The sequence below is a fragment of the Notolepis coatsorum genome, assembly GCF_963971535.1.
Source record: "Notolepis coatsorum genome assembly, chromosome: 15".
NCBI lineage: Eukaryota > Metazoa > Chordata > Actinopteri > Aulopiformes > Paralepididae > Notolepis > Notolepis coatsorum.
Genome location: NC_140179.1, coordinates 64933070 through 64946253, shown reverse-complemented (window position 1 = coordinate 64946253; position 13184 = coordinate 64933070). Strand labels below are relative to the sequence as shown.

The 13184-nt window shown below is 43.6% G+C and overlaps 1 protein-coding gene across 1 annotated transcript in view; it reads left to right on the top strand.

Annotated features, from left to right (window-relative positions):
- Positions 1-10268: 10268 nt before the first annotated feature.
- The window catches only part of LOC311241382 (voltage-dependent calcium channel subunit alpha-2/delta-1-like), a 334844-nt gene continuing 331928 nt past the window's right edge, over positions 10269-13184 (top strand). Inside the window, 1 exon segment of the mRNA XM_084330186.1 lies at positions 10269-10625. Coding sequence (XP_084186312.1) covers positions 10537-10625 — 89 coding nt within the window. The 5' untranslated portion in view covers positions 10269-10536.

The following is a 13184-nucleotide window of genomic DNA, read 5'->3' as shown; positions in this document are numbered from 1 at the left end:
GGATTCAAGAGGAGACTACGAGTGGCTGTAATGCAGAAAGAGGTTGATTTTGGTTAGGTCTAATCTGTGTCTAATGAATGGGTTCTTGTGTTGGGTTATGTGTTGTTTTGGAATGTGTTTGTCTAGTGGTTATGAGTATTAGAGTATGAGTGTATGGAATGTTGTGCTGTTTTTGAGCACATTTTAGTTTGCTCTGAGATGTCTTTGTTGTTTTATTGATATTTGTTGTTTTATTGATATTTGTTATTGTTGTCTTTGTTGTCTTTGTTGTTTTATTGATATTTGTTGTTTTATTGATATTTGTTTTTGTTCTATATTAGAAAATTTGGCATACATATTTGGTTGTATGTCTGATTTTAATTGGTTTAATGTTCTATAATTGTTTGTATATTTTATTGGTGTTTTATTGATATTTGTTTTGTTTTTATGTTGTTTATTGATTATTCTTGTTTAATTTTATATGTTTGGATCCAGACCCCAGGAAGAATAGTCGCTGCTGAGGCAGTGACTAATGGGGATCTGAAATAAAGAAATAAAGAAAGAAATCTCAATAACTCAAAACGGACACACTGACAATGAGAATAGTGAAACGGACACTGCAGTGAGAATAGTGAAACGGACACACTGACCGTGAGAATAGTCAAGGTCATGGGAGATATTAGGCTTAATAGGTTTCAGGTCATGGGAGATATTAGGCTTACTAGGCTGCAGGTCATGGTAGATATTAGGCTTACTAGGCTGCATGTCATGGTAGATATTAGGCTTACTAGGCTGCAGGTCATGGTAGATATTAGGCTTACTAGGCTGCAGGTCATGGGAGATATTAGGCTTACTAGGCTGCATGTCATGGTAGATATTAGGCTTACTAGGCTGCAGGTCATGGTAGATATTAGGCTTACTAGGCTGCAGGTCATGGGAGATATTAGGCTTACTAGGCTGCAGGTCATGGGAGATATTAGGCTTACAAGAGGTTGGCCTGCTTGTTTGGCACGGGGGGGGGGGGGGGGGCAGATGCAGAACACCCACCTCCAAACGCGATTAAATATTGTTTAAAATAAAAAGCAAAATACTATTATTTTGTGTCATGTTTCCAAATAAGATTGGTCACAACGAAATGCTTTCTACTTCAATTTGTTGGTTAGAATAGATGACCTCCGTTGAAACTTCACTGAGACTAACACTCTATTTGTGAGCTCCCGCACAGACGTGATAATAATAATAATAATAATAATAATAATAATAATAATAATAATAATAATAATAATAATAATAATAATAATAATAATAATAATAATAATAATAATAATAATAATAATAATAATAATAATAATATCTTCATTTCATATAGCGCCTTTCAAGAGACCCAAGGTCGCTTTACATAGATAGGGGGGGGGGGGGGTAACAAAGTAACAAACATAGTGGACAGACACAACATATAAATATGATGATGGAATTCAAGTTCAAGTTTGTATTGATCACATATAGGCAGGCAGCAGGCTACACATGGCGTAGGCTACATCATACATGGCAGTGAGATTCATTGTTCTTGTATATGCTCTCGTATTATTGTTTATATAGGCTACCTAATACCGACATCAAAATAGATTGTATGCCTCTACAAATCATATGCAGGTACAAAATCCATCGCGATTTGAAATAAAATTTAGGAGAACTTTAATCCCTGGGTATTAATCGAACGAAACGGGAAAAGGCAGTCATATTCCAGCACAGTCTTTATTAGTGTTTGCGCTGCCCAGGCAGCAATGGTTAATAGATATCATATCCGACATCACCGTACGTGTACACGTCTCTGTCAGCCTGTCGCGTATTTCTCCCATAACACGCTTCGCTCGGCTTAGTCCACTTTTCCACATTTCATGGGGGTGTTCCATTACCGTATATGGTTAATTACGGGCGGTTCTATATGCAAATACTTAAAATCGTGCACGAGCGCGGAGCGTAGAACAAATGGTATTTATCAACACGGAGTGTGCGTAGAACCTGTGTATGCACGTTTGATAAATCCCGATTTTTCTGTGCGTACACACATTCTAAATTCTGTGCTTAAGAACGAAAATAGAACACTTTCTACGCATTGTTGATAAATGAGGGCCCTGGACCTGTTGACAGAACAATACTGAACTGTTGTCTAGACCTGGACCTGCTGACAGAACAATACTGAACTGTTGTCTAGACCTGGACCTGCTGACAGAACAAAACTGACCTGTTGTCTAGACCTGGACCTGCTGACAGAACAATACTGACCTGTTGTCTAGACCTGGACCTGCTGACAGACCAATACTGAAATGAACTGGTAAATGGTGCATTTTTATGTAGCGCTTTTATCCAAAGCGCTTTACAATTGTTCTTCACATTTGACCGATTCACTCACACATTCACACACCGATGGAGGAGATGCAAGGTGCTAACCTGCTCATCGGGAGCAGTTGGGGTTAAGTATCTTGCTCAAGGACACTTCGACAGCGGGAATCAAACAGGGAACCTCCGGATTACCAGACGACTGCTCTACCTCGACATGCTCACAGAACAATACTAATCATCCCTTGAGGATTTAGAAACCGCATCACAGCCACATGAAGTGTAATGTGATGTGAAGACGGCCTCGGGTGCTTCTGCAGCCCAAATACTCAAAAGTCATTTGAATAAATATATTTTTATGAGATGTCACGTGTTTGAGAAAATTTAATATTACCTACCAATAAGTACTTTGTTCTCCACCGTTTGCTTTTGAGTTGAAGATGAGAGCTCAGCTAAGCCTGGTCTCATGCTAATAACTGCCAGGAAGGGCAGTTTGATTCCCGTAAGAACCATTTATATGCTATAGATCAAGATTCAAGATTCAAGATCCAAGAGTTTATTCATCACATATACATTGATTGATTGATTGATTGAATTGATTGAAAAGTTTATTAACAGATTGCAGAATGGGTACAGTACAGTACAGCTCAGTACATACAATTGTTAAGGGGATGCAGACCAGAGAAAGACTTTCGTCTTGTTTACATCAGGGTCCCCCATTTTCAATTCATCATAACATATATGACATACATGACATACAGATAGACAGTACTGCTACATCTATACATTTATGACATATCAGATTTGCAAATACAGTACTGTTTGTGATACAAAAGTGTCCAGAAAAAGAGTGTATATACATTTGGCATAGAAACTGTACATTTGAGGAGGTTGGGTGGGTGGGGTGGGGTTGGGTGGGTGGGTGGATGGGTGAGGGCTGTACATTGGAGGTGGGGGGGGGGGGGTTGGGTATGGGACACACACATTTTACACTGTACATTGGAATACTGACAAAGCCTTACTTGGTCATTTACTGTACAACTAGGTTAGGACATTTGTAGGGGCCAGTTTCGAATTGCAGTCTCACGTAGGTGTTTTTTTTAGAGTGTTTTTGAAAGTGGGTACCAGGGCATACAGTGAAATGCGGTTGGCCATGCCCTCTACGATTGTGCAATAAAACAATAGTAATAGTAATAATAATAATAATAATAGTAATAATAATAATAATAATAAAATAATAATAATAATAATAATAATAATAATAATAATAATAATAATAATAATAATAATAATAATAATAATAATAATAATAATAATAATAATAATAATAATAATAATAATAATAATAATAATAATAATAATAATAATAATAATAATAATAATAATAAGATAACTAGAATAGACATGATAAATAAATTCTAGCCCCGGTCAAGGCCGCTGTGGGAAAGTGGTGTTGTTGTCCAGCAGGGGGCACTCTGTCCTCTAAACTTGTCAGTAACGATGCCCCTGTTACGGTGTATAGGGAGGGAGTCCGATGGATATGACGCCGTATATCTGCTGCGAGTGCCGTCCCTTCTAATGAGACGCTAAACCGAGGTTCTTACTGAGTGTCTCTCTCTCTCTCTGTGCTGTTCCCAGTGTTACTGAGTGTCGCTCTCTCTCTCTCTCTGTGCTGTTCCCAGTGTTACTGAGTGTCTCTCTCTCTCTCTGTTCCCAGTGTTACTGAGTGTCTCTCTCTCTCTCCCACTCAGGGCAGTATGGGGTAGAACACATAGTAGCATACTACAAGAACCTAGGGGTCCACAAAGACGATTTCAAACTGGAAATGGTAACTACAGAGGAGGTACTCAATAAACTGAGCGCCCTCCAACCGAACAAGGCCACTGGCCATGACAAACATCCCCTCCAAATTCCTCAGAGACTCAGCAGCCGCCATCACCCCCAGTCATCACACACATAATAAACCTCTCCATAAAACAGGGACACGTCCCCGAGGCTCTTCAAAATTGCGAGAGTAACACCCCTGTACAAAAAGGGCAACAAATTAGACCCAGGCAACTACCGTGGCGCCCTGTTTCTATCCTTACATCCATCTCGAAAGTCATGGAAAAAATAGTATACGAACAGGTCGAAAAGTACCTCGTGGAAAAAAATCTAATCTACGAATTCCAATCTGGCTTCAGAAGCGTTACTGAGTGTCTCTCTCTCTCTCCAGTGTAACTGAGTGTCTCTCTCTCCCAGTGTTACTGAGTGTCTCTCTCTCTCCCAGTGTTACTGGTGTCTCTCTCTCTCTGCTCCAGTGTGACTGAGTGTCTCTCTCTCTCTCTCTCTCTCTCTCTCTCTCTCTCTCTCTCTCTCTCTCTCACTCTCTCTCTCTCTCTCCCAGTGTTACTGAGTGTCTCTCTCTCTCTCTCTCTCTCTCCCAGTGTTACTGAGTGTCTCTCTCTCTCCCAGTGTTACTGAGTGTCTCTCTCTCTCTCTCTCTCTCTCTCTCCCAGTGTTACTGAGTGTCTCTCTCTCTCCCATGTTACTGAGTGTCTCTCTCTCTCTCTCTGCTCCCAGTGTGACTGAGTGTCTCTCTCTCTCTCTCCCAGTGTTACTGAGTGTCTCTCTCTCTCTCTGTTCCCAGTGTTACTGAGTGTCTCTCTCTCTCTCTCTCTCTCTCTCTCTCTCTCTCTCTCTCTCTCTCTCTCTCTCTCTCTCTCCTCTCTCTCTGCTCTCTCTCTCTCTCTCTCTCTCTCCCAGTGTTACTGAGTGTCTCTCTCTCTCTCTTTCCTCTCCCAGTGTGAGTATATAAGGCGCTCACTCAACAACAGGCTACAGTTGTCAGGAGACAGCATGGAAACGGTAAGGGGTTGCTAGGCAACAGCTGCTGGGCGGTTCCCTGGCATGTGAGATACTGTGAGAGAGGCCACGCCTGCTAACCAGACACACACACACACACACACACACACACACACACGCATGCACGCATGCACGCACGCACACACACACAAACACACACACACACACACACACTGTCATATTTCACACACTCAGCTCTCTCATAGTTGCTCTTTTTCTGTAGATTATAACCACTAGGGGAAATTGGGTGCCTGGTAATTGAAATTGGTATAATTTTTGATCTATGAGTTATTTCTCTCAAAAAGACTCACTGGTTGATCTGAATCTCCACTGAAACACTGGTTGATCTGAATCTCCACTGAAACACACGTTGATCTGAATCTCCACTGAAACACTGGTTGATCATGAATCTCCACTGAAACACATGTCTGATCTGAATCTCCACTGAAACACACGTCTGATCTGAATCTCCACTGAAACACACGTCTGATCTGAATCTCCACTGAAACACACGTCTGCTCTGAATCTCCACTGAAACACACGTTGATCTGAATCTCCACTGAAACACACGTCTGATCTGAATCTCCACTGAAACACTGGTTGATCTGAATCTCCACTGAAACACACGTCTGATCTGAATCTCCACTGAAACACACGTCTGATCTGAATCTCCACTGAAACACACGTCTGATCTGAATCTCTACTGAAACACACGTCTGATCTGAATCTCCACTGAAACACACGTCTGATCTGAATCTCCACTGAAACACACGTCTGATCTGAATCTCCACTGAAACACACGTCTGATCTGAATCTCCACTGAAACACACGTTGATCTGAATCTCCACTGAAACACTGGTTGATCTGAATCTCCACTGAAACACTGGTTGATCTGAATCTCCACTGAAACACTGCCCTTCCTGCTGACTTGTCGTACAGAACTTCTAAGTCGCTTTGGATAAAAGCATCAGCTAAATGACTAAATGTAAATGAAAGGGTTTTAATCTAGCTGCCATCACCGTGTTTTGCATGTCTTAATAAGATAATCTGAAGGCATTCTACCGTATAGCATCACGTCTTTTACAGTGTGTTAAAAAGATAATAATAAAAATGGGAGACTCTAACTCTCATCAGGTGTCCTACTGGCATCCTATTAATTTGTTCTTACTCTTTGACCATAATGCCTATGGAAAGAGTATGTGTGTGTGTGTGTGTGTGTGTGTGTGTGTGTGTGTGTGTGTGTGTGTGTGTGACGTGCACATGTGCTACATGTCACTGAATAACTATAGCTCACTATCGTCTAAACCAGTGGTGCCCAACCAGTCGAACGGGTAGATTGCGGGCTGATTTCAAGTAGATCTCGATTAATAAAATTAGATTATACAATTTTTTTTTTTTTTTTTTTTGCAAAATCAACTCTGCCTCTCCTTGTTAACTACAACAAGCAATGTTGTTTGTTATTTAAGATGAGGTCGGACTCGGCACTGACATATTTGTGTTCATTGTGCTGCTTTTATAAAGCCTCAAATGACGGCTTACAATATACAATTTTGGCTGGTAGCTCTCGGCTAGGTGGTAAATTAAAAAGTAGATCTTGGTTCAAAAAAGGTTGGGCACCCCTGGTCTAAACTCTATCTAGATCCCTTTAGCATCCTCTACTCTCTCTCTCTCTACTCTCTCTCTCCCTCTCTCTCTACTCTCTCTCTACTCCCCCTCTATCTCTACTCTCTCTACTCTCTCTCTTCCTCTCTCTCTACTCTCTCTCTCTCCCTCTCTCTCTACTCTCTCTCCCTCTCTCTCCACTCTCTCTACTATCTCTCTCTACTCTCTCTCTCCCTCTCTCTCTACTCTTTCTCTACTCTCTCTCTCCCTCTCTCTCTACTCTCTCTCTCTCTCGCTCTCTCTACTCTCTCTCTACTCTCTCTCTCTCTCCCTCTCTCTCTCTCCCTCTCTCTCTACTCTCTCTCCCTCTCTCTCCACTCTCTCTACTATCTCTCTACTCTCTCTCTCTCTACTTTCTCTCTCCCTCTCTCTCTACTCTCTCTCTCCCTCTCTCTACTCTCTCTCTACTCTCTCTTTCCCTACTCTCTCTCTACTCTCTCTCCCTCTCTCTCTCTACTCTCTCTCTACTCTCTCTCTCCCCCCTCTCTCTCCCCCTCTCTCTCCCTCTCTCTCTCTTCCTCTACTCTCTCTCTACTCTCTCTCTCCATCTCTCTCTCCTCTCTTTCTCTCTTTCTCTCTCTCCCTCCCTCTCTCTCTCCCTCTCTCTCTCTACTCTCTCTCTACTCTTTCTCTCTCCCTCTCTCTCTAGTCTCTACTCTCTCTCTCTCCCTCTCGCTCTCTCTCTCCCTCTCGCTCTCTCTCTCTACTCTCTCTCTCTCTACTCTCTCTCTACTCTCTCTCTACTCTCTCTCTCTCTACTCTCTCTCTCTCTCTTCCTCTACTCTCTCTCTCTCTTCCTCTACTCTCTCTCTCTCTTCCTCTACTCTCTCTCTTTCTTCCTCTACTCTCTCTCTCTACTCAATTCAATTCAATTCAATTCAATTCAAATTACTTTATTGGCATGACGTACTTCTACATGTTGCCAAAGCAATATTAAACATAAACATGGATTACAAACAGATAAGTACATACAAAATATCATCGTAAAATAAAACATCAAGTATTACGGCGTAAACATGTCAGGTGACTGTCACTCACTGTCCCTCAGTTTGTGGCAGGCAGCAACATATGCTGCTGCTAGCTCACAGCTTGTTGAGTCCTCCCCTAGTAGGACTGGTAGTTTTTCTGTATCTGGTAGTGCGAGAAAGCCTTTTGTTATTAATTAAAAAAAATTAAAATGCGTTTCTCTAATATATTTATATTTTTCACATTTGGTGAGGAAGTGCAACTCAGTTTCAGGCTCACTGAGGATGCAATGACAGCACAGCCTTTGCTCTGCAGGAAGCCAGGTTTTCCTGTGCCTCCCCTTTTCAACAGTGAGGCTGTGCTCACTCAGTCTGTATTTTGTCAAGGTTCTTTTTAGTTGTTGATCAGTCACCATGCTCAAATAATCTGCTATGGTGTACTGTCGATTTAGAGCCAGATAGCACTGCATTTTGCTCTGTGCTTTTGTTTGTGCTTTCTAATAGGTGATGTAGTTTTGTTTTAGCTGTGTAGTAATTTGATTTATTCTGATTGGTGATGTGTTCTATTCCAGAGGTGTGTTAAGAGAGCAGGTTTGTGGACTCAGCCTCAGGACCAGCTGGGTAAGGGGGTTCCTGATGCTCCTCAGCTCTTGGCACTGCAGGGCTTGATAATGGTACGAGAGGGGGTCACTTCGTTTTAGGTGTGTCCAAAAGTTAATTGCTCTTTTTTGTATTTTTAGTATTAGTGGGTAACGGCCTAATTCTGACCTGCATGCATTGTTTGTAGTTTTCCTCTGGACATGTAGGAGAATCTTACAGAACTCTGCATGCAGGGTCTCAATCGGGTGTTTGTCCCATTGGGTAAAGTCTTGTTTTGTAAGTGGACCCCACACCTCACTGCCATAGAGTGCAATTGGTTCAATAACACATTCAATTAATTTTAACCAGATTCGAATTGGTATTTCCGTTTGTATATTTCTTTTTATGGCATAGAAAGCCTGGCGTGCTTTCCCTCTCAGCTCATTTCCCTCACAGCTTCCTTCAAATGTCCAGTTGAACTTAGTTTTAGGCCTAAATAGGTGAAATGTGTGCAGTACTCTACATGTTTTGTACCAATTGAGAACTTTGGTAGGATGTCCTGAGATCTGGATCTTTTTTGGAATATCATTATTTTGGTCTTTTTGGGGTTTACTGCCAGGGGTTTACTCTCTCTCTCTTCCTCTACTCTCTCTCTACTCTCTCTCTTCCTCTACTCTCTCTACTCTCTCTCTCTCCCTCTCTCTCTCTACTCTCTCTCTCTACTCTCTCTCTTCCTCTACTCTCTCTCTTCCTCTACTCTCTCTCTTCCTCTACTCTCTCTCCCTCTCTCTCTCTACTCTCCCTCTTCCTCTACTCTCTCTCTTCCTCTACTCTCTCTCCCTCTCTCTCTCTTCCTTTACTCTCTCTCTCTCTCTCTCTCTCTCTCTCTCTCTCTCTCTCTCTCTCTCTCTCTCTCTCTCTCTCTCTCTCTCTCTCTCTCTCTCTCTCCCCCCCACCCAGCCCCTCCACTGTTGCTCTGTAAGTAGTAGTACACTCTCATCTCCCTGGCTCCGAGGCCTTGTCTGGCAAGATCGAGGTCCCCAACGTACAGCTTTTATACCAGTTCCTGTGAAACCTGATATTTGCTGAGTGAGGGAACATGGCGGCTATATTTGCACAGTAAATCTATTTGTGTGATTCATATAATAGTGGGTGAGCGGCACTCTGCCTCTCTCTCCCCGCCACAGCTCTCTCTGGCAAACAGAGCACGCACAGCTCACATGCCTGTCTGAGGCACAGACACACATGCCGTGCGCAGCAGTAATAACTAAGAGGTTCAATAATGGGTCAGGGGATTAGCTATACCCGACAGGGGGATCTGAAAGGATACTCATTAGAAAGTATAGTTTATTCTTAGAATATTTATCTTCCTGATTTTCCCAGCAGAGTGAGCTGTCACTTCACATGAATGCCCTCCAACTCTGAACATAATGCGCGTGTACAGTAGGCCTACTGGCAACTCAAATGATAATGTAACAGCTAAAGTAGGCTATAGCATATACTAGATGAGATTGATGCGTTTCTCTTCATTTTGTCTTATGCTGAATCTGCCAACGCCAGTCACATAAAGGCCTGAATAGTTTTATTTTATTTTATCTGGAAGGGCAGAAGTGAAGTTGTAAAATGTGTAAATACTATAATAACTGTAATATTATGTTTGTAAACTGGTCTGAGTGCAGGCTTAGCCAGCTCCCGAATCAAAAGCTACAAATACAGCCCGCGAGATGAGCGGTCGCCAGGCGGTAAGTGGCGCGCCTTGTATGGAGACGCCGCGCGTAATGATGGCTCCCAGACGGCCGGGTGGGTGGAGATGAAGGGCGAGGGGCTCGGGAAGCGATGTGCTCTGAGGACACACACAGAGGCAGCGAGCTGTGGAGATGCGAGCCGCCCCCTGACACACACACACACACACAGACCTTTCATCTGTTTTTAAACACGGCGTGTGAGACCCGACACACCACACACACTCCCCAAAACTCACCGGGGGACCGGGGGGGACTCGAACCAGCTGAGATTTGTTGTTTACTCTGAACTCGCACAGAAGGCGGTGTGTGAAGCCAACACGCTCGTGGATTTTATTATTTTTTTTATCGCTTCACGCATCTTGTTCCTTACGGACGGGATCGGGTTTTTGTTTTAAGGTTTTTCGGGGAATACGAGAAAAACCATGGATACCCACACTTTCTCAACCAGTCTACTTTTACTGCTGTCAACGTGTTCCTGCGTCTCCGCGGTAACGTTCCCGTCCCCGCTGCTGTGAGTACCGAGGACCGCGCCGTGCGCTCCATGCCGCCTGTTGGTGCCGCAAACTTATTATGGATGATGAATAAATAACAGCATTTGAGTTACAACCACTACGACCTATTCTAATATAACTTGTATTATAAGTTTCATATTCCAAACACCAGTTGTTTTCTCTCTCCATCTCGTTCTAATAAGGTCGAATGAGTCGATTCGGGTTTTAAAAAATAGGCCTGATGATATGAATAATATTTCCTATCACAAACCCTTATTGTTGCCAGGTTCCTATAGTGACATGACAGCTGCCAATCGACCAGTCAGTCAGTCAGTCGTCCAGAAGGCTATGCATACACAGATCACTCTGGACGACATGTTGTGTACTGTAGTCGGTGTCCCCGGTGTAACGGAGTATAGCTCCGGTCTGATGATGACAGCAGCAGGGCAGCTGCGAATTATTTGGGCTATCTCGCGAATGTATTTTCTTTGATGAGACATGACATTCACTTATTGGGTCTGGATAATATATTAGTTTGCAACAAGCATGCTTTGTAGAATGATCATTCTCATCTCATGACAGGCAGCCGACAGCTGTGTGACTGACATGTGGCAGGGAGGAAGACTCACACTCTTACGCAGAAAGTTGGATGACGATCAACAGTCAAATTCTTTTTTTTGCATGCTGTGACGTGCGAGTGTTCACCTATCTGACAGCTCTTCAACCAGTTTACACCTGACAGCTTGTATGATGATTTGGACGTTTTTGTAAACATTTTAGTTCTAACTTCTATTTAGTTATATAGGCTATTGCCATACAAGTGAATATACACTGTGTAATAGTAGTAGTCTACAGTATTACACACATTCTGAGGAGCACAAGATTATATTTAGTCCCTTCAGATAGCACTGTAGACTAATCTCATTTCCATTTGGATTGACTAATTTTAAACTCCCAAAGCTATTCAATGAAAATACTCTATCTTAACTATCTTAACTATCTTAACATTTAAAAGTATCACCATTGGGTTATATGAAACAGCCTAGGGGTGAGGGGTATGGGAATATGTCTTGTAAACATGTAGATATTTAATCTGCAGCATTCTGAATTTGACTCGTGTCCCCTTGACATCCACAGTGTGTATGTAATGTGTTACATCTGAGACATGGTAATCATGTCTACAGTTAGCTTACGTGGGTGCTATGAGGTGTCTAGGTTTATACCTATCCAACAGGTTTCAGATCAGATGAGAGGACATTATAGTGTGGGGGGGGATAGTGTTCTAACCAGTGGTGCGTTGGTGATTTCACACCTGGTTGCACTGTGTTTTAATGACGTCATGTGCACGCTCCCACGCATGCGCATAAATGTTCCGCACAGAATAGAGACAATGCCTAATTGCCTCTAGGAATGGAATCTAACACATTTCATTCACAAGTTTTGTGTGAATGTATCTGAGGACGTATTTGAACACACCTGACGCCCTGAGCTATTGTTATGCAAAGTAGCCAGGTGGGTACTTGGCGAGTTGGCGCATCAGTCAAGTGCAGCGCATTCTTGTGTGCATGTGCTCCTGCTCACAGACCCGGTGGAACAGCGTGCAACCCCGACCCATGACCAACGCACCCCTGGTTCTAATGCAGCCCTTGCAGCCCTCTAGAGGAGAGGGGAGTCCATCACACTCAGCCTCCATCACACTCAGCCTCTAGAGGAGAGGAGAGTCCATCACACTCAGCCTCTAGAGGAGAGGAGAGTCCATCACACTCAGCCTCTAGAGGAGAGGAGAGTCCATCACACTCAGCCTCCATCACACTCAGCCTCCATCACACTCAGCCTCCAGAGGAGAGGAGAGTCCATCACACTCAGCCTCCATCACACTCAGCCTCTAGAGCAGAGGAGAGTCCATCACACTCAGCCTCTAGAGCAGAGGAGAGTCCATCACACTCAGCCTCTAGAGCAGAGGAGAGTCCATCACACTCAGCCTCCATCACACTCAGCCTCTAGAGGAGAGGAGAGTCCATCACACTCAGCCTCTAGAGGAGAGGAGAGTCCATCACACTCAGCCTCTAGAGCAGAGGAGAGTCCATCACACTCAGCCTCCAGAGGAGAGGAGAGTCCATCACACTCAGCCTCTAGAGGAGAGGAGAGTCCATCACACTCAGCCTCTAGAGGAGAGGAGAGTCCATCACACTCAGCCTCCAGAGGAGAGGAGAGTCCATCACACTCAGCCTCTAGAGGAGAGGAGAGTCCATCACACTCAGCCTCTAGAGGAGAGGAGAGTCCAGCACACTCAGCCTCTAGAGGAGAGGAGAGTCCATCACACTCAGCCTCCATCACACTCAGCCTCCATCACACTCCATCGTCAGCCTCTAGAGGAGAGGGGAGCCTCCATCATCAGCCTCTAGAGGAGAGGGGAGCCTCCATCATCAGCCTCTAGAGGAGAGGGGAGCCTCCATCATCAGTCTAATAGCTCGATGCCATGATGTCAGACTTGCAGAGTGGCCTGTCGGGCCCCACTCCGCATATTTCAGAGGCATTAAGTGGATTGATTTGTGGATGGCCAACATGTGATTCAGTTG